This window comes from Chaetodon auriga, chromosome 24 (genome assembly GCF_051107435.1).
Source record: "Chaetodon auriga isolate fChaAug3 chromosome 24, fChaAug3.hap1, whole genome shotgun sequence".
Classification (NCBI taxonomy): domain Eukaryota; kingdom Metazoa; phylum Chordata; class Actinopteri; order Chaetodontiformes; family Chaetodontidae; genus Chaetodon; species Chaetodon auriga.
The window spans coordinates 4,847,009-4,874,322 of NC_135097.1; the positions used below are offsets into that span (position 1 = coordinate 4,847,009).

Genomic DNA, 27,314 nt, shown 5'->3' on the forward strand with positions numbered 1-27,314 from the left:
TAGGGTTAGGGTTATAATTACCTAAAAATAAGATTGGCTGTGTTTTTTTTACCTGAGAGTGAACAGGTCCCCGTCCATGGAATCCGTCATGTTGCACCAAAATGTTTGTACAGAATGGACAAAGTCTAGAAGAGTTCTAGAGATACTAAAGAGGGCCTTTTGCATGTTTTGCGGCCACCGTAGGGAAGCATGAGGTGAGGGATGTTCAGTTTGTTGTAATGATGCTGCTATCCCACATACCGGACCTTTACAGATCAGTGAAAGGCAGTGCAGAACATTTAAGAGAAAAGCCGATGGGAACAAGATTTCACTAAACTATAATAGAACTAATGATAAAGCAGCTGCAGAGGACACTAATGGGAGACACCTGGACAGACATCTTAGCGACATCATTCAATCATCAGTCATTGTGTCCCTCTTCCCTCTTCTGAGGAACATGGAGCTTCTCACAGACCAGGTTCTGAAAGATTTTTAACATAAAACAAGCACCACATGTAGAGATAAAGTAGTTGTAGTGGGTTGTTTTGCTGTAATACTCCCTGAAACACATGAATCTTTGCAAAGTCACTGTAAAATCAGTGAAAAGTTGGGAAATATTTTTGTTTACATTTCTCTTCAAGATACCAAAGGTTAACTTAGTGCCACTAAATGTAGTTATTCCAACGTTCTCATTGCATAAGCCTTGTTTCAAAGGAGATGTTAAAAATTAACATTCTTTAAACAACATAAAAGGAGCCAGAGGGATCACATCACTCAGAGTTTAGGCGACTGAGCGACGCTGAATCAACCCGAAGATGAATTTCAGCATTTTGTTGGTTTTGTCGCTGTTCTGCGGCCTGATTATGGCCAAAGATGATTACGGAAATCTTGAAGAAGAAAAAAATAATGAAACTCAGTCATGCTATCCTGATATGTGTGATGTCCTGAAGGAGGTTGGTGTCCTGAGAGAAAAACTGGGAGTCGTGGAAAACAGGCTGAAGGACAGTGAAATCCAGATTCGTGAACTGAAGAACAAAGGTACGACTCTGAGTGATTTAAAGACTTCAGTCAAGTGATGAAATAAACCACACAGAACAGTGTGGAAATACATTTACAGAGTAATTTGACTGTAATGTTTTACCTTTTACAGAAGAAACTACTGTAGTATTCAGTGCAGCTACTGGAGGAGGAAATACTCCCATCGGACCCTTCAGCAAGGACACAACTGTAATCTACAGAACAGTGATAACAAACATTGGCAATGCCTACAGTCAAGTCACAGGTAAGCTCAGGAGCATGACATATATTGTCATTTTTTTATCTTCCTATAAATAAGTAAAACATTTGTAGCAATGCAGACCATGTTAGACTGTCGCACATACTCTATGCATTGGTAGAGTAGGTTGGTCAGTCCAACATTTTGGTCCAGACTGAAATATCTCAACAACCGTGAGAGGAATTCTGTGATTATCTGACTTGCGCCACCAGCTGGTGAAAGTTTTCACCTATCCTGTCCAACGTTTTAAAATCTACAACATGGACTGACATTGAATTTGGTCCAGATATCCATGGTGTAGTGGAGAGAACTCTCTTCTGTCTGGTAGGGGCTGGCTCAGGGTTTTATCGCAGGTTCACACCGGGAGTGCCGGCCAGAGCGCTAAAGGCTGTTCAGAGTATATACAGATTAAGAACTGAGAGGTGGATGTGGTATTCCCTTCTTCTCTTTACTTTTCTTGTGGAGCATCACATACAGGGTACAAACCTTGGGTGGGTAGGGGTGTGTGTGTGTGTGTGTGTGTGTGTGTGTTTTCTACAAGAAAGAATAACAAATACAACTTAGTGAAGGATAAATAAACATATCTATGAATTAACTCAACCCATAGCACAGCACCAGTCTAATATGAACAGACAACAATCAAATGAGGTAGATAATAAACAAACACTCAGCACACAGATTTGTCTCACTTTGTCAAGTCACCATCATTTGCATATATCGCTTCCGGTGACCGAACCGGCATGATGCTCTTATTGTGAAAGTCCAACTTTCTACTGCTACTTCCGGTGACAATTAGCGTTACGCCTCGGCGATAAACGCCACTTTAAACTAGTTACGCTGCCTTTTAGTGCAGCGACAACACCCCCTAAACTGTACTTGAACCAGATAATGAACATACAAGTATGATTGTAAATAAACAAGACGTATTTAGTGCAGGAACAAGTGAGCTAGGTGGCTATCTAGCAGGTATGGACATCGAGGGTAATTAAAGTGATTTAGCTCTGAACTGTCGTCTGCATCAGCCAGTATAGGTTATGCACAACCACATCAACGCGGAAACATAACACAGGTGATACGATGGCTGTACTCACTCGTCATTCACGCACACGCGACTCACACTGAAGTCAGGGTCCTGCACAACTGCAGCTCACGCGCTCACTTTTTCTGCTGTGTGACGTCACTCACAACCAACCCATGAGCTTGCTCGCCAATAAAATTAGGACTGAACACTAACAAATATGGAATTAACGGCACATCAACAGTAGTCAATACAATAAACTGGCGACTTTGGGGCCTTTTCTACACATGGTGTCTCATACTGTTGACTTTTGTCATACTTGGACGTTTCCTCCTTCGCTGGCACGAGGTTGACATTGTAGTCCTTCATTGACCTGGACAGCTATTGGATAGATTGCTGTGAAATACGGTTCAGACATTCATAGTCCCCAGAGGATGAATTGTAATAACCTTGATTCCTCATCATCAACCAAACCCACGAAGCGATCGCCGTGAGGCTCAGCTATCCTTCCTGTCTAGAGCTAATTAGCGAGAATTTGCATTTGAACATGTGGTAAATGTACAGATTTAACTGCTGTAGTATGTTGTTATGAAGAGAGCACTTTCAATGTCATCCACCCTCAAGACGGATTCAAGGACTTCCACAAAGCTGTGCCAGTTGTCGGAATAACATGTTGTTCCCGCAGGTATCTTCACGGCTCCTGTCGCAGGCATTTACTACTTCACCTTGTTTCATCACGCTGGAGGACATCACGCTGCGAGTCTATCCCTCATGAAGAACAACCAGGTGGTGGTGATGACGTACGATCACCGCACACTGAATGATGGAGCTGATAATGGAGGCAATGCGGTGTTCTTGCAGCTGCAGCAGGGGGACCAGGTGCGCGTGAGCTTGGAGGCAAATACGCACGTTTGGGGAAACGATTTAGTTACCACCTTCAGCGGTTTTCTGCTGCAATCTTTCTCAACCTTGACTTAACATATGATCAGTACCATTGTATTTCAAATGACTTTCTACTAGTTTGTCTGTGCGTGAAAATCTACAGTACATTTCAGTTATTGCAGCTGTTCTGCGGCAGGTTAAAAAGTGAACTCACATACAGTAAAATTTGGCTGCAAACAAGTTGTAACTTTTCATAGATTAAAGACTTTTATGCAGCTCTTACATTCTCTTGTTTTTCTTCTCAAAAACAATAATTTGAGCTCACAACAAAAACATTTATTGTACTTGTGTAGACTTTTGAACTTTTTCATGTTTCTTTTTCCAGCAAAAGTGATAAATAGGCTCTGTGGTTTACGTTTATGGAACAATTTAAATTTCCCAATGTGTAAAATGCACACTGGAAATGATGCATTATTTGCATTAAATACAGCATAAAGAACTCTGAAACTCAACTAACTTAATTCTACACTGGAACAGCCACTGAATCGACCTAAGACGAACGCGGGTGCAGTGAGTTGTACTGTGGGTGGGAATTTCACAATCCTTTTTCAAGCTCTGCTCAGTCTCCTCGAACTTCTGGGGAAGGCAGTTTGGTCTTTACACACTGAATGCACGACAGCATTCATCAGTGAGTTTTGCAATTTTCTGACATTAACATATAGTCCGTTAAAAAATTGTTAAAAGTCAACAGAAACCTTTGACTCAATGGCAACAACACTGATATATTGATTGAAGGCATTTATTTGATTTCATGCAAAGCAAAGCAAACAGGATTTTAATGCAGCTTCACAAAATTTCTCAGCAATGGAGAAAGTATATGTAAGGGGGGATTAGCTTGACCATAAGAGGATTATACACAATTGCCTGAATCTGACTAACACTGGAAAGGGATAGGTAACAGTTTAATACAGACAACTGACCTATTAACCCTGAGGTGATTTGGCAGTTAAGGTTCAGGAAACAGAACTGTTTGGTTAACTTTGACATTCATCACCACAAATTGTGCTGTTTGGCTTCATTTAGCTAAGCATGACAGAGGTCTTTGATGTCAGGCCAATAATGAGCCTGACAACTGGAATCCAACATCTGCTGACCCTAAAACACTTGGTCTATTCTAAGCATGAGGTCTGCAGGGACAGGCGTGTCTGTTTGGCCTTTGGTTGGTGGATCCCTGAAAATGCACTGGGAGGCACTGGTGTTTGATTTTATCACAAGCCACAATCACAAATTTGACCCTTTTCACCACTCTTTTAACTTTGCACTTCCATTTCTTGCGGAGTGTGACGTCATATACCACCATGGCCGAGTCACTGATGCATAAGTTGCCTCCGTACACCCGACCGCAGCCATTACAGGTCTGCACAGCACGAATCTGATCCCTCTTCTCGATGAAGGACTGATGAACTCTGTTGCACAGTCCGTACTTACGCAAGTACCTGCATAATGAGATCAATGTTTCAGTGCACAGTTGACCACGATGATTAAGTTAAACAGTGAAAACGGTCTGAATTCAATATGAAATGCTGGACTGCCAATCACGCTCACAACGACATCACCATCAGAGAGTACCAGCAACAGGCTGATACGACGAAGACGGACCTTCATGGTACCGAACCTTCGTCCTCACATCATTAATGTTGTGAAACAGAAACAGTTTGCTTTCCTGGTGAGGATGGGTTGTTCAGCTGATACAGTTGACAGAATTTCACAAACGCTGTAAAAGCACACCTTCCCATAATGCTATTACCTCCATCTAATTGGTGGCCATTTCACAATGAACCGCCTTAACCTTCACTCACCTTCTCCAGTCACACCTGAATCCTCTGCGAAAGGACTCCTGAAGGACGTGTCTCGAAACAAACGTGCTGTAAGCATTGAAGTGATTGTTAATCTGACAAGGATGTGGGGTGTACTCATTAGCGAGAGCGAGAGCGAACATGACGGTGATCAGGAGAACGACGTTCATCTTGCCTGGAGTGAGACACACAATGAGAGCTTTTGAGCATGTTAACATGTCAATAGAAACACACCATAAAGTAATTAGTCAAATGCTGTGTATAATTAACAGCCACCACGTGCAAAATGAAACGCTTGTGAATGATGCATTTCATTATTTCATACACAGACTTTGGCTTTTGCTACTTGCGTTTGTGTTTCTGACTTTCATTTCAGTAGAAAGACAGAAACAGTCACGATGTGAGCCGATTAGTTAAGCTATAAAAAGGAAAAAAAATCATTCCAATAATTTATTAAAACAATTCATTTGTGCTAGTGATGAGGAAGTTTTCTCACCTGCTCACATCAGTCGGCCTCTGCACTGCAAGAGTCCTGAAACATTTCTCCCTTCTTATACAACCTCTTGTCTTGTGAACGTCTGATCGCAACCAATCGCTTTAACCCTAAGAGACGGACAGCCAATTAAAACACTGCAAACTTCCCTTCCGCTTAATACCACGTCTATGATAAGCAACAGTAAATTAGTGTACGGATGTGTTTGCTGACTCCAGTCCTATTTCTCAAATGAGGAAGTTCTCTCTTGTGTTTGTGTAAAACTGTCAGGCTTCTGTGGATAATAATGCAAGAAAATATATATAAGTTAGATAAAACTTTATTGATTCTATGCTGGGAAAATTAAGTTGTTACAGACATTAAAAACTAAAAGGAGATGTGGAAAAAGATATATATAATATTGCCTTGTGAACAATGGAAAAATTTGAATTGCACAGGTAAGATATGGATAACAAAATACAGTGTTTTGCATAGTAGAAAAAAACAGTAATATTGCACAAGATATTTGCATAAATGTAACGGAAAACACCAAAACAGAAGCACCAGCCGGTGTTCCTTCTAGGTTCATGTAAAAATACTGCGCATGATCTTCAACCCATCGAGTAAATAAAGCAAATATAGAAAAGACTCTGTGATGTGAGATTCTGTAAATACATAAAGACAGAAATGTTCTGAAGCATGCTGCGGTGCGTCTGCGGTGCGTCACTAACATTGTCTGAAATGGCCGCAATCAGCTGTAGCCACAATGCAGCCGGTTGAATTTGTGAGCAGCCACACTCTACAAGGCTTTGAGCTCAAAGACAGATTCAAAGACTGATCGTAGGGTGTAAATGCTTCTTTCCTGGATGTGTACATGCAGCTCAATCTCTGCTGAAATTTTAACCAGCCATCATTGCCCCCTGCAACTTGAATCAGGGCTGAGGGTTGACGCCGACTGTCTCAACACATTTGATCATGCGGAGATCATTTCATCACTAAAAGGTCTTTCTGGGTGAGAGTGCAGTGACGATGAAAGCCCACGAAGACAATAAAACGTTTGGCTGTTCAAGAAGAAGTGAACGTGGGACACTCAAGCATTCAGACAAACCACTGACTAAATACATGAGAGGCTAACGAGGGACAGGTGAAACACGTCAGGGCAGGACAGGTGAGGCCAACGCAAGACAGGCAACAGTCAGACATGTGATCAGGCAAACATTTGAATATATGCGGCTGAGTGTAAAGTAAGGTGTATCAAAGCTCGACTAATTGTATCTGGATACAAAACTCTTGAAATGAAAGGTGCTGATTGGGCCACGGTGTCCCAGATCTGCTCCAGAACTATCTTTGATGAAACACAAAGTCACAGAGGTCTGATGAGGGACAGGTGTGCAGCAGAGAGGAGGGTCAGGTAGAAAACAGCAAAGAGAAACCTGAGAGACAGGCAAGGTGTCAAACATGTTTCATTCTTTTATTCTTACCACAGCCATGAAAAATAAAACTGAACATATTCCCCAAACACCGGCTCTGCTCATGTATCCTCACTTCATACTGCAGGATATTTATGACATTTGACACATGGTTGAACAGATTAACCTGAAAATATAAAAAGGTCATATGAGGACAAAACATATATTTACAATCAATTATTAAGGGTGGGCTCATTAAAAACAGTCACTGACAGGATATGTTTCATTATTCGTTCTGTTCTTGGCATAAAATATGTAAAAATTGTGTTTTTAGTTGATCATTTCTTACATTTTTCACACACACGCACACACACACGCATACATTTCATATATATTTTTGAAGAGATACATTTTGCAAAACACCAGCAATGTGAAACATATGAAAAATATATATAATCTAAAACTAAAATGAAAAACACAAGATATTTTCATGATAACGTCTAAAAGTCTAAAATTGGACACGAAAACAGTCTCCAGAGACCCGAGGTGACCCCAGTGTGAACCCTTCGGCGGTTTAAGATGTTACTGTACACCCAGACTTGTGCGTTTCGTAACGAGTGGTGCAACCTTCATTGCAGCAGTGACACATGCACGTCGTGCGCCTACTTCTGCTTCATCACATCAGAGATAATGAGAGGATCAGAGTTTTTCCCGTTTCGTTTAAGGTGCGGACTGAAATATGGGAGAAGCTCATCACTGAACAAACACTCGGTAAACGAGTAGATGTGAGTCTGAGTCTTCACGTCGTAGAAGGACACGAGACCTTCCTCGTAGTCCACAAACACTCCCACCTTCTGAGGCTTCGCTGTCAGGGAGAGGCTGACGGCTGGCGCAGTCAGGGCTGCGTACTTTTCATCTTCATAATGAACTGTGACCCAGTAACCATTATCCGGGGTCAGCGAGAGTTTCCCCTTACGGTTTGCATTACGTCTTGCTACACCCAGATCCCATCCCGTCTTGTTGCCGACCTCCACCTCCCAGTAGGACTTCCCGAAGGCCAACCTGTTGAGCCCCAGGACGCTGCCAAACATGTCAAACCTCCCTGGGGAGTCGGGAACTCTCTGGGTCTGTCCTCCATCTCTCACTTGCTTCCCGTCGGGAGAAAGAACAAGGCATTGGTGTGCAGTGGTTTGGTCCAGCTTTACATCCACTGCAGATGAACAGAATACGATAGAATCAAGCAGAATCATGGTTAAGGACACAGTAGATTTCTGGTGAGTATTACAGTAAGCAATACTGGACACTGCTGGCACAAATACCCCACAATGCAATGGGGCATTGACAGCGACCAGTGTAGCTCCAGCTCTGGCGTAACGTTAATTAGGCTTCAATTTAAATGCAAATACAACTAAAGTTTGCAGTTTTTTAAGGATGACTTGGCGACAGAGGTGCCCACAAGATCAACAATGAGTTCGTATGTGACTCATGTTTCTTATATATCTTTTTATTGCTTGTATATCAAGGATGTATCCTATGATTATCATTATTAATATGATTAGCACACATGTATTCTGTTGAGTTTCCAGTGCTGTAATCAAGTATCATGCAACATTTTGTTTCCAGGTGTTGTAATCATGGTTATGATTACAACACAGGTGTTGTAAGAGTACAGTACATGTGCTCTGCTGTGAGGTTTTGACCTGAGCCTTCGCTTACATTAGCTTCTTCTTCTTCTTCTTGTTTTTTGAAAGGACTACTTTATGTGTCAAAGCCAGATGTTGGTGCTGGTATGAACTGGAATTTGGAATGAAGGTTTTGATTTGTGTGCAGGTGATGTGATGACGTTGGTCTGAATATTTTGTCTTTTATTTTCTTTCCATTTTTTTGATCTTAAACAAAATACCGCTCTGTATGAGAAAACACTCAGACTAACATATGATCAGAAACACAAATGTGACTTTAAAAACTGAACCTTTAGAAGAATAATTGGATTTTTAATTCCTTCGTGATGTCTTTAAATTCGAGCTGCACTAATACACATATACAATCTGACATTTGGATTAGTCGCATTAAAAAGGAAGTTTTGAGTCACACACCTGCAAATGTGGGAATCCTCTTGAGTTCTGCGGAGAAATAAATGATATCATGACAAGTGACTGTGAATTAAATACAGACCGCGATGACGCTGAATAAACTTCCCCCTGATAAACTTCGTAAATGCTCACCGACAGAGGAGAGTTTTTCTAATTTCTGGAGAATTCGCTCCATCATGTGTGATGTTTCAGTTTTCAGTGAACCGAGGGGGAATGGACTGTCAACGGTTACTTTTTTCCAATCTTGAGATTCATCCAGGCCTGCTGGAGGAGACACCTGTGAGGAAAGTGGACAAAAGCACTGAGTTGTTGGTGACGTCTCTAACTCTACTATTACACCATGGTAGCTGTATTTCTGGAGCACTAAACCGTGGATATTCGTTTGGCTGTCACACTGTGCTCTGACATGCAGAAGCATAATGACTTGCTCAAATGTTAAAATGGCCAAAATCTCACCTGCAAGTTTGGATTTTTGTCCAACTCATCAATGGTCTGTTTGAGTTTGTTAATTTCCTTTTGCAGTTTCTGAAGCAGATCTTGTTCTTCTCTCTTTACTCTGTCTCTCCTACACATAACAGACAGCACATGAGTTCATTTTAATAAAACTTTGCACTGATGACCTCTAACTGTGGCGTCATAATCTGACCGACCTCTCCTCCAGAGGCCGAAGAGCTTTCTGCCGAGCGTCTTCCACAACTCTCATCACCTCCGAGAACACGTTGTTGATCTCCATCCATTCAGCATCCAAGCTGCCCTGAAAGGTGTGATGAACAGGCAGCAGGTTAAAGATGTATTAATCAAACCCAAAACCAAGAAGTTAAAAATCTCCTGCAGCTTACCTTGCAGGCTTTTACAGATGATCTGACTTCAGCAATGTTTTGCTCTCTCATCTGAATTTTCTGCAGTAAATCTGCCTTTATCCTGTCTTTCCTTGCCTGGAATGAAGGCAAAAAGTACTGATGTTAGGATGCACACATCGCAGGGACACCTTGCATGCACACACACAAGTACAATGACAGTGTTGATTAATGTAGAGTGGACTGATAAAGTTGAAATCTAATAAACGCTGAAAGGCTGAGAGGTGCTTTAAAATAATGAAATGAATGTGTGTCATGGCAGCCCATCCAACAGCTGTTGGAACATATCAGATATATTTCACTGGATAAGTGAAAAACACGGACCTAGAAAAAAAGTCAGAGGATCACCAGAGTCATGAATGTCTCTACGATAACTGTTGAAAAATGATCATTCTGCATTTAGTACCTTTATCAGTTTTTCAGCCTCTTTTACTTCCTCCTTTAGTCGGACTGCTGCTTCCTGAACTGTGGTCGTTAGAGGATCCCAGACCAGCTGCGGCACCTAACGGATGAAAACACTCAGTGCAAGCAGGACCAAATGGAAACACACAGAAGAACCTAATTCACATGCAGCAGAACTGCTCAAGCTGCAGTGGTGCATGGTTACAAAGCAATTAAATAAACTTCAGATGCATCTGGATGGTTGCACAGAACTGGATTTGCTCTCCAGCAGGTCATTCGAACAAGTGGAGAATCTGCTGTACCTGCGGGGCACCGACGGAGAAGTCGAGCTCTCGACGAGCTCTGGTGGCGGTTTGATGGGATCGCTGCGGAGTTTCAAACACTGTGAAGAAAGAAGATGGTCGATGTCAAACAAAGAAGCTTTGAACCGAATCTACATGTTATTCCTGTTCTGGTATGAATCAATGACAGAGCGTACGTGACTTGTCCGTGTTCGTCACTGCAGGAGTCACTCGGCTGCTGAGGGTCTGTGACAGTGACATGACTGTCAAAGGCTGTTGGAGAAAAGAAGAAGATTTTAGAGCTTTACTCGATGAAACGCTGCTAACTTTTCCGTATCACTCAAGATATCCTGACACGTGACGTGTAACCATCTTTACAAACATTGCTCTCTTCCTTCAGACTATCCTATAATTTGTTATCTATAATGATTTTGTATCGACACATTATGTCCCGAATCAGTCGTGCAGCTTTTATGCCTGTTTAGCCAAATGAATGCTTCCTTTTTGCATGAATATACCTCCTTCCGGAATGGAGTGCCGTTAATTAGTCCAATGTCCTTATGAGATTCTTCCCATAGGCTTGTCCACATCTTCCGTTGAACAGCTGAAAATAAGAAAAAAACATCCCTTTTATCAAGTAAGTTGTCTTTGAAGCTGTGAACCAGCTGACAGCCGTGTTATATTCAGTAGTTTGTAAGTGCAGTTCATTGTACCATGCAGTTAAATTGAGTTAACGCAGATATGGGACAGATAATAATGATTAAACTGTTTGAAGATTTGGAGACATCACTGATACATGGAGTGCTGCTCACCAGGCTTGACAGAAGGGGTGAAGATGTCCATGAAAGGGTCTTCGATTTTGATTGGAGGTCTGATGAAGGTATATTTCGGAGAGTAACTGTTGACTCTGTATTGCTCACTCTCAGGGATCCTCATCCCCTTCGGCGTGCAGCCCATCTTCCCCTGGTGAGTTCTCAGGCCATGGTAGGTGGTGACCTTGGACCAGCCGCAGCAGCCGCAAACCTGGAGGCTCATGTCTGATCTGGTGATTATCTGCAGAAGTCAAAATGCATATTTTTATCTGTTTCTGTTCAGGAAAGCACTGGCTCCACGTTTGTAGAACTTGGACTGGACTTGCAGAGCTGAGATCATGAATTAGACAGTAATTAGTCTCCCTCTACTGGCACTGAGTATATCATACAGTGTCGACTCCTTCCTGCTGTAAATCACACACAGTGAGACACAACCAGAAAGTAAATCAGCAATTAAGCAGTTAACCTCCAAGAAACCCTCGTCGGGGTCCTTAAGAGGTCTTCTTGAAATGGGATTGAAACAATTTTAATTAATGGAGCAAGCTGTCAGGTGAGATCAAACTTTATTGATCCCAGGAGCGACATGCAGATAAGCTGAAAATTAAATACAAAAGTAAGAAAGCTATTTACACTGATAAATATGTTCCACTAATCCAGATCAAAGTGGCACAGATACGGTATACCAGTCGTTTGTCTGGTATGTATGCATTGTTAATTTAAGAAAGCGTCACGTATACATTTAAAATAACATTATGAGAATATGTTTGTATGAACGTGTATGAATATGAAGTACACAATAAACAATATATGAATGACATGAATGATAGACTATAATCGTGGAAGTTCTGTCACGTGATATAATAATAAAAACATTTTTTCTTCTATTGTAAAATACTGCAGTCTGACTTTAAACCATTTCAATAAAACATTTATCGTCATCATACTCGGTGGACACTCACACAGTACAACAAGATCTGAACATAACATTCATCAGGGGAGACATTTTACTCGCACTCCTCTTTATGTTTCCTGTGTTGTGTGCACACCCTGAAACCTGTGGTTTACCACCGCAGGCCGGCGGTCCTGCCCCGGCTTCCGTCACACTGTGTCAGGTATCACTATCAATCGAAGTGTTACATAAGCTTTCACAAGTAAACTGATGTCTAACAGGCTTATCATTAAAATAAATCAATCAATGAAAACTTTCTTGCAGAGATAAACTGTTTTTACTACTTCTTATTATTTATTACTTCAACTGAATATTTTAATGTTAGGAAACAGGAAGATAAACCACTGAACTCTCACCCGAGAGGTTTTGGGTGTTAAGTTGCGTCGTGGCAGCCTTTAATGAAAAATAACAACAGAATCAGACCTGAGATCTGCAGCAGCTTACCTTCAGCTCTCACACCTCGATGCTCCTCTGACTGATCTGTCTTCACTTCCCGTCTCTGTCAGCTCATCCTGAACTCTTTCACTTTCATTTCAGCCAAAATGATCCTGAGGTTTTCCTGCTAACTGCGCTGGAGTTTAATGCTCTTATGCAACGCTGATCTGTGGCAAGAGTCTCAAAGTTCAGAGTAAAACAATGCACATCTGTTTTTTAGTTTTTTTACTCTGTACTTTGACACTTTGTCATCCTGTCAGAGGATCTGACATCTGAAGACATTTAAACATGTGAAATGTTCATGATCGAGTAAGAGAAGAGCAGCTTTCCTTTCCAATCAACATCTATCATTTGCATGACAGACTATTAGGCCTACTGTAGGTATTAAAAATAGATAAATAAATAAAATACAGATCCGGAGGAGGAGGGTAATTTGCAGAGAGAAAACCTCTGAATTTCTGATATTAGAGTTGTAAAATGATAAGAAAAAGCTTGAATATTCTTTGAGATTATAGTCACACATTGTGCATATACAATAAAAATTCATAAGTCTGAGGTAAAAAAAAAAATACTAATATAGTTATTTATTTATATTAAGGAACCTTAATTTTCTTTGAACAAATTAAGGATTTTACAATAAATGTACAACTTTAATTTTTAGGGTTTTATTTAATATAAATACTTCAGTACACTTTTTTTTCTTTCTTTCTTTTCTTTTTTTAACAATACACTGTAGGTCTCAGCAAGCTGCCGAACACCAAAATGCTGGAAAGTTAAACTGGAAAATTTGTTCCACAGTCGTTTAGCATTTAGCTACAGTGCTTAGCCACTGCAGCAGTAGCACAGGCAAACAAGAAGACTCATGAAATCAGTGAGCTGACTGAGCTTTAGATGTATTTATACAAAAAGAGCATATTCTCCATCAGATATGTAGAAAAAAAACTGCAGAGCATGTACATTCAACAACACCCCCCCCCCCCAAACTTAACCCTGCTATTCAGAAGTGTTTCCTGGAAAGGTTGAGCTTTATAAAACACATGATTCATCTGCACTATGGGAAATGTAGGAGCTTGACCTACACTAAGAGCTTATTATTTATCCCCTTTAACAAAATGTAGCTTTAACAAAAATGCTAACAGTAACCGTAAACCACTGATGTAGTGGTTAATGGTAGATAACAATAAAAAAAGGAAATGGCTGCAAGTATGTTGCACACACACCCTCATATTAACGTTTTAATGCATAATTACTGGTATTTTACAGGATCAGCACTTTCAGCATCTCCTTTAAGGTGCAAACTGAAATGGGGTAAATCTCTCCAGTAAAGAAACACCCATTTAAAGAGGCAGATCTGAGACTGTACAAGAAGACGAGACCTTCCTCATAAACGTCAAATACTCCCATGTTTTATGGTTTTCCTTTCAGGGAAAGACAAACTGGCAGTGCTGTCAGGCCTGAGCACTCTTTGTTTTCATTATGTCCAGTTACCCAGTAACTGCTATCAGGGAAGCAAACGTTTCCCCTTGTGGTTTGCATCACCTCTTGCGACACCCAGATCCCATCCCGCCTTGCTGCTGACAACAACCTCCCAGTTTGACTTCTCAGAGGTCAACCTGTGGAGCCCTGGGATGCTGCCAAACCTCCCCGGAGCTTCCTGGTTCTCTCCTGCAGACACAAAGCATCTGTGTGCAGTTAACCAGAGGATATAAGTCACATCTGCTACACATACATACTTTCCTTTTGGCCATTATTAGTAACTGTAAATGACAAATGAAGGCAATACAAAACAAAAGTGACATCTAACTGATGGAGTATGGAAGGTCAAGGAACTTCTGCTAAGCATCCTGTACAAGTTTCACCACGTCTGAGAGCACATTGTTCATCTCCAGCCAGTCAAGGTTCCCTTAATTTAATAAATACATATTTCTACCTTATGACAGTATGAAAAAAAAGTTGCACAATAAGGGAAAACTTGCTTGTGTCAGGGGAAACCCAAAGTCATGACTGTACAAAGTTTCATCAATTAGTTGAAGCTCCAGCAGGCCTGGCAGACCAGAGATTGATCAGCGGTGCTGTTACATCCCTAAAATAAGAAAACTGGCATTGCTCAAACAAGCAGGGTGCAATCAATGCACTGGTGTTGTACCTATGACCAGGTTTGATCCTTCTTGTCTTTCTTCTTTGGTCGGACTGCTGTTTGCTGGGTAGTGGTCGCTGAAAACATCCGGGCCAGTTCCTTCACCTGAAACATGTTTAACACTCAGTGCACGACTTTATGTATTAAATTTGCAGAATTATGATTTCTTGAAACTAATATTTCACATAGTTTATAAAGTTTCCCCTAACTCACAAAACTTTGTTTTTTTTAAAGGGAGTGTTGATTTGCCACCACCTCAATCTCAGTGAGGACAACAAGAACGCATTCAACGTATCTGGATTCAGATCTCATTTATAAACCAGGTGTAAATGGGGTGTTAGGTAGCATGAAAAACAGAGGCTCTACTACCTGCGATAGCTTTTGTTTCTGTCTGTCTTTGCCCTTCGGGTGGACTGCTGTTTCCTGGATTGTGGTTGCTGAAAACATCCGGGCCAGTTCCTTCACCTGAAACATGATTAACACTCAGTGCAAGACACAAGTAAGTCAGGAACAGTATAAAGGTCCTGTATGAGGTATCAGGTACCTGTGTTCGTTTTTGATCCCCTTTGTCTTGCTCCTTTGGGTGAACTGCTGTATCCTGGGCTGTGGTGGCTGACAGCTTCTGGGATATAGGCTTCACCTGAAAGATAGTAGAACAAGTATCCGACTTATTATGAGTATATTCAACAACTGCCTAGTAACTACCTAAAACTGCCATGCAACCACACCTTACTAACATTTTAACAACCACCTGGAAACATCTCAATGATCATGTAGCAACACATTAGCCTCCACTCCGGACTGCATGGGATTGACTTTTAGTGGTGAATTACTAACTCATACAAATGACTCCCATACAAATTACAACTGATATATATATATTTATATATACAGGCTCTACTACCTGCGATTGTCTTTGTTCTTCTCTGTCTTTGCCCTTTGGTTGGACTGCTGTTCTCTGGGATGTGGTCACTGAAAACATCCGGGTCAGGTCCTTCACCTGAAACATGATTAACGCTCAATCTAAGATGCAGTCAGTCATGAACAGTATAAAGGTCGTGTATGAGGCTCAATGTGTTAAAGAAGTTGTTGCTAACATCCGAACAAGTCAAAAATCAGCTGTACCTTCAAACCAGTGGAGAAATCTGGGCTCTGTGCAGCTTCACACGCTGTTGAAGGAGAAGATTTTGACTGTCAACCACATTTTCTTACTTGTACTGATTATTAATGAACCATAATACTGTACAGACATGATTTAGGATCCTCCTCAGTTGTGGCTTGTGCTGATGCTGGATTCATTTGGGTGGTGACTCTTGTTGGCTCCGGCACATTCTGTCAGAGAAAGGTAGAAGGTTTACAATATTTCAAGCATTTGCTATAGAACAAAATGCTGCTGTTTACCTCACAGGCTCTCTCCACTTGTCTGACTTCACTCACTTTTTCCTTTCTCAGCTGCGGTTTTGGTGGTAATGCAGGTTTAAATTTCCTTTGGCTTGCCTTGAATGGAAGCACACACACAGTGCATGAACACACATGGATATAATGAACATCTTGTCAGTGAACAGTGTCGTATACAAAGTGGCTGTTTGTTTGAAACCGACAAAAATGCTGCAGGTGAAGCAAAAATCAATGGTCTTAAACAGTCATACCCGTGACAATGTTTGATCCTCCCTGTATTTCTTCTTAGGCTTGACTGCTGTTGCCACAGGTGGAGTTGTTGGACGCTCCCTGCTAGATCTCTTCACCTGAAAGATGTCAGTCAATTTACACATCGCTCTTCCAAGCAACCAAGCATGTATCAATAAAGAAACTAGGCTAGAAATGGACCATGTTGGTAAGAGAATCCCAAAACCCCTCTGACAATTTGACAGGGTCCAGATATCTTGTTTTGTCCAACCAACAGTCTAAAAAACAAACTGGAGAGGCTGAAAACAGCACCTCTTGCTTGGAAAGTGATTCATGTCTGTAGATAACTTCATTGCAACCATCTAAAGCTATTTGTCAGTCTGGACCAACGTGGTGGACCAACCAATGGACACAGCCATGGGTACAACACAGCAGAGGCACCCGGGCTGTACCTGAGATAGTTTTTGATCCTCCCTGTCCTTCTCCTTCGGTTGGACTGCTCTTTCCTGGGCTGTGGCGGCTGAAGCCTTCTGGGCTACATGCTTCACCTGAAAGAATGAAACAGGGAAACATTTCTGTATTCTGGCAAAGCCTCTCCCATGAGGCCCCTCAGTGAGCTCAACTATAAGATTTACAGAGTCGACTACCTCTGATGGCTTTTGTTCCTCTCTGTGTTTCCTCTTTGCTTGCTCTGCTGTTTCCTGGGTCATGGAAGCTGAAAACATCTGGGCCAGTTCCTTCACCTGAAACACGTTGAACATTCAGTGAAAGGCAAGTCAGACCCCAAATGATAACATCATGACCTTTACTGCGCTATCAGCATTGGTTTATGCACCCAAGGCAAAATCCTGCTGATCAGGTACCTTCATGCCGGTGGAGAAATCAGGTTGTGCAGTGTCACAAACTGTAGAGAAGAATACAGCAGTTTCTTAATTTTCTTGATTATTGAGTTATTTCCTGTGCTGAGTGAAACCATGCTACTACATACCTGATTTGTTATCCTCCGTTGTTGTGGTCTCTGCTGCTGAATTAATTTGGGTGGTGGTACTCGTTGAATCTGTGACACTCTGTCAGATAAACAGTACACTGTAATTTGTGACACGACTTTTCCAGCACTTCTCCAGGTGGTTTCACACCGTTCATCATTTCTATGGCTTGTTCTTTCACATTAATAAGGTTTTCCTTGAAGCAAAGACTAATCTCATGCCTTCAGCATCCACCATCAGTTTCATTTTAGTGTAAGTTCAAAGAGAATTCAAGTCATTTTCTTTTTTAGGTGGCAGCAACAACAGTGTCGTATAGTTCGTTTTATATTATGATAAGAAAAAGAATAAAATGCTGCTGTTTACCTCACGGGCTCTCTCCACTTGTCTGACTTCACTCACTTTTTCCTTTCTCAGCTGCGGTTTCGGCGGTAATGCAGGTTTAACTTTCCTTTGGCTTGCCTTGAATGGAAGTACACACACAGTGCATGAACACACATGGATATAATGGACATCTTGTCAGTGAACAGTGTCGTATACAAAGTAGCTGTTTGTTTGAAACCGACAAAAATGCTGCAGGTGAAGCAAAAATCAATGGTCGTAAACAGTCATACCTGTGACAATGTTTGACCCTCCCTGTATTTCTTCTTAGGCTTGACTGCTGTTGCCACAGGTGGAGTTGTTGGACGCTCCCTGCTAGATCTCTTCACCTGAAAGATGTCAGTCAATTTACACATCACTCTTCCAAGCAACCAAGCATGTATCAATAAAGAAACTAGGCTAGAAATGGACCATGTTGGTAAGAGAATCCCAAAACCCCTCTGACAATTTGACAGGGTCCAGATATCTTGTTTTGTCCAACCAACAGTCTAAAAAACAAACTGGAGAGGCTGAAAACAGCACCTCTTGCTTGGAAAGTGATTCATGTCTGTAGATAACTTCACTGCAACCATCTAAAGCTATTTGTCAGTCTGGACCAACGTGGTGGACCAACCATTGGACACAGCCATGGGTACAATACAGCAGAGGCACCCGGGCTGTACCTGTGATAGTTTTTGATCCTCCCTGTCCTTCTCCTTCGGTTGGACTGCTCTTTCCTGGGCTGTGGCGGCTGAAGCCTTCTGGGCTACATGCTTCACCTGAAAGAATGAAACAGGGAAACATTTCTGTATTCTGGCAAAGCCTCTCCCATGAGGCCCCTCAGTGAGTTCAACTATAAGATTTACAGAGTCGACTACCTCTGATGGCTTTTGTTCCTCTCTGTGTTTCCTCTTTGCTTGCTCTGCTGTTTCCTGGGTCGTGGGAGCTGAAAACATCTGGGCCAGTTCCTTCACCTGAAACACGTTGAACATTCAGTGAAAGGCAAGTCAGACCCCAATGATAACATCATGACCTTTACTGCGCTATCAGCTTTGGTTTATGCACCAAAGTCAAAATCCTGCTGATCAGGTACCTTCATGCCGGTGGAGAAATCAGGTTGTGCAGTGTCACAAACTGTAGAGAAGAATACAGCAGTTTCTTAATTTTCTTGATTATTGAGTTATTTCCTGTGCTGAATGAAACCATGCTACTACATACCTGATTTGTTATCCTCCGTTGTTGTGGTCTCTGCTGCTGAATTAATTTGAGTGGTGGTACTCGTTGAATCTGGGTCACTCTGTCAGATAAACAGTACACTGTAATTTGTGACATGACTTTTCCAGGTGGTTTCACACTGTTCATCATTTCTATGGCTTGTTCTTTCACATTAATAAGGTTTTCCTTGAAGCAAAGACTAATCTCATGCCTTCAGCATCCACCATCAGTTTCATTTTAGTGTAAGTTCAAAGAGAATTCAAGTCATTTTCTTTTTTAAGTGGCAGCAACAACAGTGTTGTATAGTACTTTTTATATATTTATGATGCGAAAAAGATGTTGTGTCTGATTTCACTCACCTTTTCCTTTCTCAGCTGCAGTTTCGGCAGTAATTCAGGATTAACTTTCCTTTCCTCTGTATGCTGTATTTGGGGTTTAAGACAGGACAACAATCACAGAAAGACCCGCTGAGCAACTGAAAATATAATCAAGAGTCTTCAACAGTAAATGGTCGAGTTATAACAGTAGTACCTGTGACAATGATTGATCCTCCCTGTCTTTCTTCTTGACTGGAGGTGGAGTTGTTGGACGCTCCCCACTAGGTCTGTTCACCTGAAAGATGTCAATCAATTTACACATCGCTCTTCCAAACAACCAGACATGTAACAATAAAGAAACTAGGCCAGAAAAGGACCATGTTGGTAAGAGAATCCAAGCAAATCTGCTTTACCTGCAGCCCAGTGGACAAATCATGTGGCTTTGTGGCTCTTTGAGAAGACCTTTGTGGCATTTCTAAAGCTGTAATGAAAGGAGATGATCAGTGTCACCTTGAGCTGTATTATTTTTCAGATTGATTTTCTCAATATTTTCTTGAATGAAGTGTAATTCGGGTTCTTTGCGTACGTGATCTGGGCTCCTCCTTGACTCTGGCTGCTGTAGTTGCAGAGTCGGTACAACTGTTGATGCTCCAATTTCCTGTCATCTCTCTATGGTCTGCTGGCTAATGAAGATATAAAAAAAATGCTTCAAATATACTATTAATTGCTTAATTTAAAATGTAATGCCTACAGAAAAGAATACCTGTGATGATGCTTGGTGCTCCTTTGGTCGGACTACTGTTACAGGCGGTGTTGGTGTTTGATGCTCCTTGACTGGTCTATTCACCTGAAAGATGTTCATTTCATATAATATTAATTTTCATCTTTTTTACATCCAGGTCAGAGAAATTGAACTGATCTGCTTTACCTGCACACCATCGTAGACATCATGCTGCAGATGATGTGACTTTGGCTTTGTGGCTGTTTGAGTAGAGTGAGAAGAGGCAAAATCTGCAGTGAAAAGAGATGGTCAGTCCCAGTTTTAGCTGCTTCATTTTTCAGACCAGTTTCCAAAATCTTGTTGTGACTGATCTATTATCGGGTACATACTTGATTTGCACTCCTCCTTGTCTGTGGTTGTCATTGCTGCAGAGCTGGTATAGACATTGGTGCTTGGTGGTGATGCTGCAGTCTGTCAGGTTAAGGTTTAAAGTTGAAAATAAGTTGATATTATTTATATCAAGGTCACAGTAATGATTGCAACTGTTCATTTTACTGCTGAATGAATCCAGTAAATGATAAATTAGTCCATAGCCAAGATAGCTGCTCTGTGAAGCTGCACAAAAATAGGTGGGTTTTGGACATGAGGCTAGCATCAACATGCTAACATGCGCCCAACTGCAATGCTAATGTGCATCCTTGTGTAGTGTATTAGCATGCTAACATTTTCTAACTAGCATTAACACAGAGTTGGGCTGAGGCTGATGAATGCCATTATTACAAATGATAGTTCTGAGCTGACGATGGGGTAAGATCACAAAATCACCAATCTGTTCAATAGTTGTTGAGATCTTTCAGTCTGAACCAAAGTGATGAACCAATCGACAGAGAGACTTTCATCGCTGAGAGCCACAGCACTAGTATGGCTAAAAAAAGCCCTTTTTCTAACTGAATTTAAACTGGTTGTCACTGATAAAACATCTAACTCCTTCTTGACCGTGGTTCTCTTAGCAGGCTGCTCTCTCTCTGGGATCCTCATACCCTAACCCTAAACTGCCAAGCCTTCATGGTAATTTACCTTCTTTTTTCTCCATTCGTCTTCCGTAGAAACAACCTCCTCGTGACCTTCGTCCATGCACTGCAGACAGGCCCTCTCATCCAAATTCTTCACAGGCTCCACCAGCGTGTGGCCCGTCAGGTTGCCAGTGGAAGAGTGATTCTCCAGGTGGGTTGAAGAGTACGAGGCAAGACCCAAAAGGCAGGACTCCTTAGGCTCTGTGTAAATGTCACATTCCTCCTCATCTTCCACCTCCGCTGCCTTTTTTATCTGCTCGACAATGTTTCTCAGGGTGATGTTTACATCTGGGGTTTTGCTCTGATGCCTCTTGCATATGGGACACAACGAGTCATTGACCTTCATGTTGCTTTCCACACATTCCTTACAAAAGGAATGGCCACAAGCAGTAGTGACAGGGTCCACAAATAAATCGATGCAGATGGGGCACATTAGCTCCTCCTCCAGTGCGCAGGTCTCGTTGGGTGATGCTTGAGCCATATCTGCTTAAAGAGAGCGCCATGAGAAGAAGTGTTCAGATCCTTTACTGAAGTAAAAATACTAACAACACAATGAGAAAATACTCCATTACAGCTTTGTGATGATGCACTTTCCAGCTAATGCAATAAATAGTTAATTTGTCTTAAAGAGGAGAATTTTCTCAACCCAAAAAGGAAAACTCCATCCTTCAGTTCCCGAATCACCAAATGTCAACATACGTGTTTTTCACTGGACGAGCAGGGTATGAAAAGCTGTAATCTGAAAAGTAACTAGTAACTAAAGCTGTCAGACAAATGCAGTGGAGTAAAAAAACACAGTATTTGTCTCTGAGATGCAGTGGAGCAGAAGTATAAAGCTACATAAAATGGAAAAACTCAAGTACAAGCATCTCAAATTTGCAATTAAGTACAGTACTTGAGTAATTGTACTCAGTTACATCCCACCACTGCTGGTTGATTCAGAGCATGCGCACCTCTTTTCACTTGCATCCGGTAACACTTGCTATATATGTACTGCAAGCAGAAGCGAAAGTTTTTCTGTACTTTGCTTGACTATTTTAATTTTGTGCTTCTTTCTGTTTGTGCTCCACTACAACAGGGAAATATTGCACTACTACTAGTACTTTACAGACTTAGACACTGTATTACGGTGAATAAAATCTGAAATGAATTTCTGCCTCATCCAGGAAACTGTCGCCTATTTCAACTAACCCTCCGCCTTTTCAATAAAAACCATTAATTTCATCCTCTGGAATGTAAACTTCCTAATTAAATGTATCAATCAGCATTTGTTCTGTAACTCTATGCTTAGAAAAATAATCTACTGCACCACTACAATTTTTATACTTAGGTTATTACATATTACACTGCATAATAATCAGTTCAGTGTGTTGATGGAGCTGTAAAGGCTGATGAGATGTTTCTTATCAAATCAAATTAAAGCACAAAAATCTCTCTGTGGTCTCCTTAATCTCCGTTATTTTGAACGACCTCATGTCAGCAGCACTTAAGCCGACTTGAAAAAGCTTGCGCTCTGCACACAGTCCTTCATTGGCATTCAGATTTTCAAAGAAAAAAGATTGAAGATTTAAGAAAACGTGCTGATGTGTTGCCTACCTTGTGGTCTTCTTCTGTCTTGTGTTGCCGCCCTGCCTCTAAAATATTTCCTTTATTGCACTGTGATGTTTGGCGGGTTCACTTTTTCTGCTTTCAGTTTCATTTCCAAAAACGCGCCATCCGCCCTCACTCAGCGCCGCCCTGAATGACTCACTGCAGAGGGGATTCTCCTCTAACTGAGTCCAGACGTGCTTCAGCCACACTGACAGACCGGATCCGGTGGTGGATTACAGAGGTCACACATATTTGCAGAAGAAAAAAGAAACCAGATGTAATTTGAAAATGTTCATTTTATTTAGACTTTTTGATTGAAACATGTAATAACAGCATATTTTGTAAATAATCAGGCTTCATTCTGCATGTACACACACACACACACACACACAACTTCACATTTCATGCCCAGAAGAATAAGTTGATGTTCCCTCATCACAGCGTTGCCGACTCTCACAAGACAAATAAGTGACTGCAGCTTCAAAAACAAGGCCAAAATTGTGCCATAAACTTTTGCCGTGTCTTGGTTGGGTGAAGCAGCTGTCAATCAAACTGACAGAAGCATTATGTGTGTACCAGAGAAAGAGAAAACAGCTGTGGATGCGCTATAACATTAAAAGCAAATGCAAGAGGTGTGTAAACTTCATCAAATAACATGTTGCGTTGTGACTCCAGGGCAACAAGGCTTGTTGATTTCATATATCTGCACACCTTACTGCGTATTCATCGTGTCTTTTCCACCCACACTTCAAAATAATTTTGCTGGTTTCTCTATTGTTCATTTCTTCATACTACCACTAACCACAAATTCCCCAAAAATAGATTCAACCAAGCACAACTGACCAAAACCGGAAGAGAAGCTCACACATACTTCATGGCATATCCACGTCCTCACACTTTTTCACAGCAGAAATAATCAAAGGATCAGAGTTCTTCTCATCTTGTTTTACATGTGGACTGAAATAAGGGAAGATCTTGCCACCGAACGAACACTCGGTAAACGAGTAAATGTGAGACTGAGCCGTCACGTCGTAGAAGGACACAAGGCCTTCTTCGTAATCCACGAACACGCCCACCTTCTTTGGTTTCTCTTCCAGGGAAAGACGAACCGGCGGCGCTGTCAGGGCTGCGTACTTCTCATCTTCATAATGAACTGTAAGCCAGTACCCATTATCTGGGTTCAGCGAGAGCTTTCCTTTGCGGTTTGCGTCGCCTCGCGCCACACCCAGGTCCCACCCTGTCTTGTTGTTGACCTCCACCTCCCAGTAGGACTTCCCAGAGGTCAACATGTTGAGCCCCAGGATGCTGGCATACAGATCAAACCTCTCAGGAGCCTCATCTACTTCCTTGTCCTCTCCTCTGTCTTTCACTTCCTTCCGATCGTCAGAAAGAACAAGACGTTGGTGTGCAGTGGTTGGATCCAGCCTTACATCCACTGCCAATTACAAGTTGAAAATAATTAAAAGACCCGAAGGCAAAAGTCTCTATTTTTGAAGGATATTGTCATGAAGAAACGGATTAAATCACACACCTGCAAACTTTGGAAGTCTCAGAAGTTCTGCGGAATGAAGGAATTGTTTTAGATCAGTTGAGTCAAGATTTTAGCTTTTGACATTTCCCACCATGATTTGTCTCTTACCCGTGGATGTCAGCTTCTCCAGCTCGTCTTTAATTTGGTCCAACAGGGCTGTTGTGGTTTTTCTCAAGGTGCCAAAAGACAGTGAGGTATCAAAGTCCACCTCTGTCCTGTCTTTGATGCCGTCCACATCTTGAAGAGATGGGTAAATCTGAGACAGGGAAGAAGAGGAAGAAAGAAATCCACAAAGCTCCTCAAAAGCCACACTTTCTCTTCATCGGTCAAACAAATCAACCAAAAATCAACCAGTTTCCTCTCACCTGCAGGAAATGGACATGATCGTCAAGCTCAAATATATCGTCCAGCTTAGTGACGGCCTTCTCAAGCTTGTTGAGCTCTTCCTCCAACTCTTCTATGAGGTCTTTTGCCTGTTTCTCCACAGCCTGCCTCCTGTCCCTCAGCGGCTGAAGAGCTGCTGCCTGGGCTCTCTCCACGATGGCAATCACAGCTGTGAACACACCATCAATTTCCCACCACTCGTTGTCAAGCTGGTCCTGAAATTTGTAGAAAAGCAAGCATTGTCTGTTTGACATTTGACCTTTCTTTCTGTCTCATATGTTGTTTCTCTTAACAACACTTGCACAAATGCTACATGTACCACTAAGGGTCAACATTTCCAATACTGGCATTACTGGTACCTACCAACTGGCCAAAGATGCGGCATTATCATTTGTGTGGGACACCGATAAATACTTCCCGCTACATTTAACTGCCACACTGTTTGCTCTGCCAGTTTAGACTTTGACAAACTGGTCTGATTGGTTTTTCAATCCATGTCAGTCCAGGATCAGTTTGTCTCCCTGGCAACTTACCTGGCAGGTGTTTAGAGATGTATTAATCTCGTCCACCTGCGTTTGTCTCTTCTTAATTTTCTGTTCTATCTCCGTCTTGGTTTTTTCGAAGTCGGCCTGTAGAAACAGCACAATATGAGTCAGTACATTTGATGTTTTATCTTGTGCGTAAACAGTCAAAACAGTCAAGCCTTCATGTTAATTTACCTTCTTTTTCATCCATTCGTCCTCCGTAGAAACAACCTCCTCGTGACCTTCATCCATGCACTCTACACAAATGCATCTCTCCTTCTTCCTGCTGTACAGCTCCAAGGGGCGTCCATGCTGCAGACAGGCCCTCTCATCCAAATTCTTCACGGGCTCCACCAGCTTGTGGCCCTTCAGCCTTTTAGTGGAGGAGTGATTCTCCAGGTGGGTCGAACAGTACGAGGCAAGACACAAAAGGCAGGACTTCTTAGCCTTCAGCTTTGGCTCTGTGCAAATGTCACAGGCCACCTCGTCGGGTGCTCCGGTGAACCTATCATCGTCCTCCTCCGCTGCCTTTTTTACCTGCTCGACAATGTTTCTCAGGATGATGTTTACATCTGGGGTTTTGCTCTGATGCCTCTTGCACAGGGGGCACGACGAGTCATTGATCTTCATGTTGCGTTCCACACACTCCTTACAAAAGGAATGGCCACAAGCAGTAGTGACAGGGTCCACAAATAAATCCATGCAGATGGGGCACATTAGCTGCTTCTCCAGTGCGCAGGTCTCGTTGGGTGATGCTTGAGCCATATCTGCTTAAAGAGAGCGACATGAGGTTACTCACGTAGAGACGTAATGTCTCAGATGAGTATGTTGTTGCGTTTCAAAGAAGCGCACTGCAAACATTCTTGTTTTGTACTGAAATATTTGTCTAAATGTTCAATGAATAACCAATTACTTCAAGCGAAGAGACTTTTGTGATAACATTTTCTGCAGATGGCAAGTCCAGGACAGTGGTAAATGCTAAATAGCTAGTTAAAGTGTGCTAGCATTAGCTGCCTTAAGCTACTGGTCATCATTTAAAAAAATCAAGGTGACTAAGTATATTTCTTTATGCACAACAAGAAAACGTCAGTACTCATAGGCATTACGAACCTGGAGGCTCATGTCTGGTGTTTGTATAAAACATATTTCAACACATTACGGTTGACCAGGGATGGAAGAAGTGTTCAGATCCTTTACTGAAGTAAAAATACTAACAACACAATGAGAAAATACTCCATTACAGCTTTGTGATGGTGCACTTTCCAGCTAATGCAATGAATAGTTAATTTGTCTAAGTGTGCTAGCATTAGCTGCCTTAAGCGATTTCTTTATGCACAACAAGAAAACATGAGTACTCATAGGCATTACTGGTGACACGCCCACTGGATAATTCAGCCTTGTGTGTGTGTGTGTGTGTGTGTGTGTGTGTGTGTAAAGTCGAGATTTAGGTACCAAACAAACACACTTTCCCAAATCATTAATTAGGTAAAATCCCTGTCAAAAACACCAACAACTTAGTTCAACTGATTTTGAAATTCAGTGCTACACACAGTAAAATAATAGACAAGGGACGACTGGTTTTAACCACAAAGAGTTCATTCTCTTCATAAGAAGCATGTCTAATATGATATAATTGTTATATGTGGAGGATAATACTACCTTTCAGCGACTGAGAGGCTTCTTATCTCTTCGGGCTTCTGTCTCGTTCCCTCTCTACTCCCAGCTATTGTGTGTCCTTCCTCTGGGGCTTCCTCCCTCTGTTAAGTTTCATTTCTGTTCCTAAGCTCTGCTACTCACTTCCTTTACTGAAAGAGGCATGTCAGCATGCAAGGGAGCATCCACCTCACCTGTTTTATGAGCTGCAGGGTGTGTTGCACGTTGAGCAAGTTCACACAGATCCAGCGGTGGATGAAGTATTCAATCGTCGTGTCGATAACAGATCGGGAAAAGTCCTGCATTACAAAGCTTAGCTAAGTAGAGGATGTGAGTATTATCAGCCAAATTTATGTAAAGAATCAAAAGTGAAAGTACGCAGAATATGGTCCCAGCAAATATTATTATTATTATTATTATTATTATTATTATTATTATTAGTAGTAGTAGTAGTAGTGTTAATGATGTTTTTTGATTAA

At 41.7% G+C, this 27,314-nt stretch overlaps 3 protein-coding genes across 3 annotated transcripts; 1 reads left to right on the forward strand and 2 right to left on the reverse strand.

Moving 5' to 3' along the window:
* Positions 1–794: 794 nt before the first annotated feature.
* On the forward strand, positions 795–3,251 carry LOC143317443 (cerebellin-2-like). The gene is made up of 3 exons (XM_076725599.1): positions 795–1,017; positions 1,130–1,261; positions 2,959–3,251. The coding sequence occupies exons 1-3, from the start codon at positions 795–797 to the stop codon at positions 3,249–3,251; spliced, it is 648 nt and encodes a 215-aa protein (XP_076581714.1).
* Positions 3,252–7,233: 3,982 nt separating this feature from the next.
* LOC143317444 (uncharacterized) lies at positions 7,234–22,826 on the reverse strand. Its single transcript, XM_076725600.1, is given in 39 exon segments — positions 7,234–8,102; positions 8,989–9,015; positions 9,118–9,262; positions 9,442–9,550; positions 9,636–9,739; positions 9,825–9,920; positions 10,249–10,344; positions 10,547–10,626; positions 10,723–10,798; positions 11,044–11,129; positions 11,338–11,578; positions 12,731–12,766; positions 14,874–14,963; positions 15,228–15,323; positions 15,403–15,498; positions 15,763–15,858; positions 15,984–16,027; positions 16,109–16,190; positions 16,296–16,355; positions 16,508–16,603; positions 16,937–17,032; positions 17,132–17,227; positions 17,348–17,388; positions 17,473–17,551; positions 17,834–17,929; positions 18,082–18,177; positions 18,511–18,606; positions 18,706–18,801; positions 18,921–18,961; positions 19,046–19,124; positions 19,402–19,464; positions 19,574–19,654; positions 19,773–19,840; positions 19,946–20,042; positions 20,123–20,206; positions 20,288–20,370; positions 20,470–20,551; positions 21,158–21,636; positions 22,750–22,826. Coding segments are annotated over 38 exon segments (4,155 nt in total). The 5' UTR covers positions 21,635–21,636; positions 22,750–22,826; the 3' UTR covers positions 7,234–7,554.
* Positions 22,827–23,103: 277 nt separating this feature from the next.
* On the reverse strand, positions 23,104–26,919 carry LOC143317216 (E3 ubiquitin-protein ligase TRIM21-like). The gene is made up of 7 exons (XM_076725257.1): positions 26,842–26,919; positions 25,378–25,949; positions 25,192–25,287; positions 24,640–24,873; positions 24,383–24,530; positions 24,275–24,301; positions 23,104–24,178 (listed from the first exon to the last, which is right to left on the reverse strand). The coding sequence occupies exons 2-7, from the start codon at positions 25,945–25,947 to the stop codon at positions 23,616–23,618; spliced, it is 1,638 nt and encodes a 545-aa protein (XP_076581372.1). The 5' UTR covers positions 25,948–25,949; positions 26,842–26,919; the 3' UTR covers positions 23,104–23,615.
* Between the last annotated feature and the right edge of the window lie 395 nt (positions 26,920–27,314).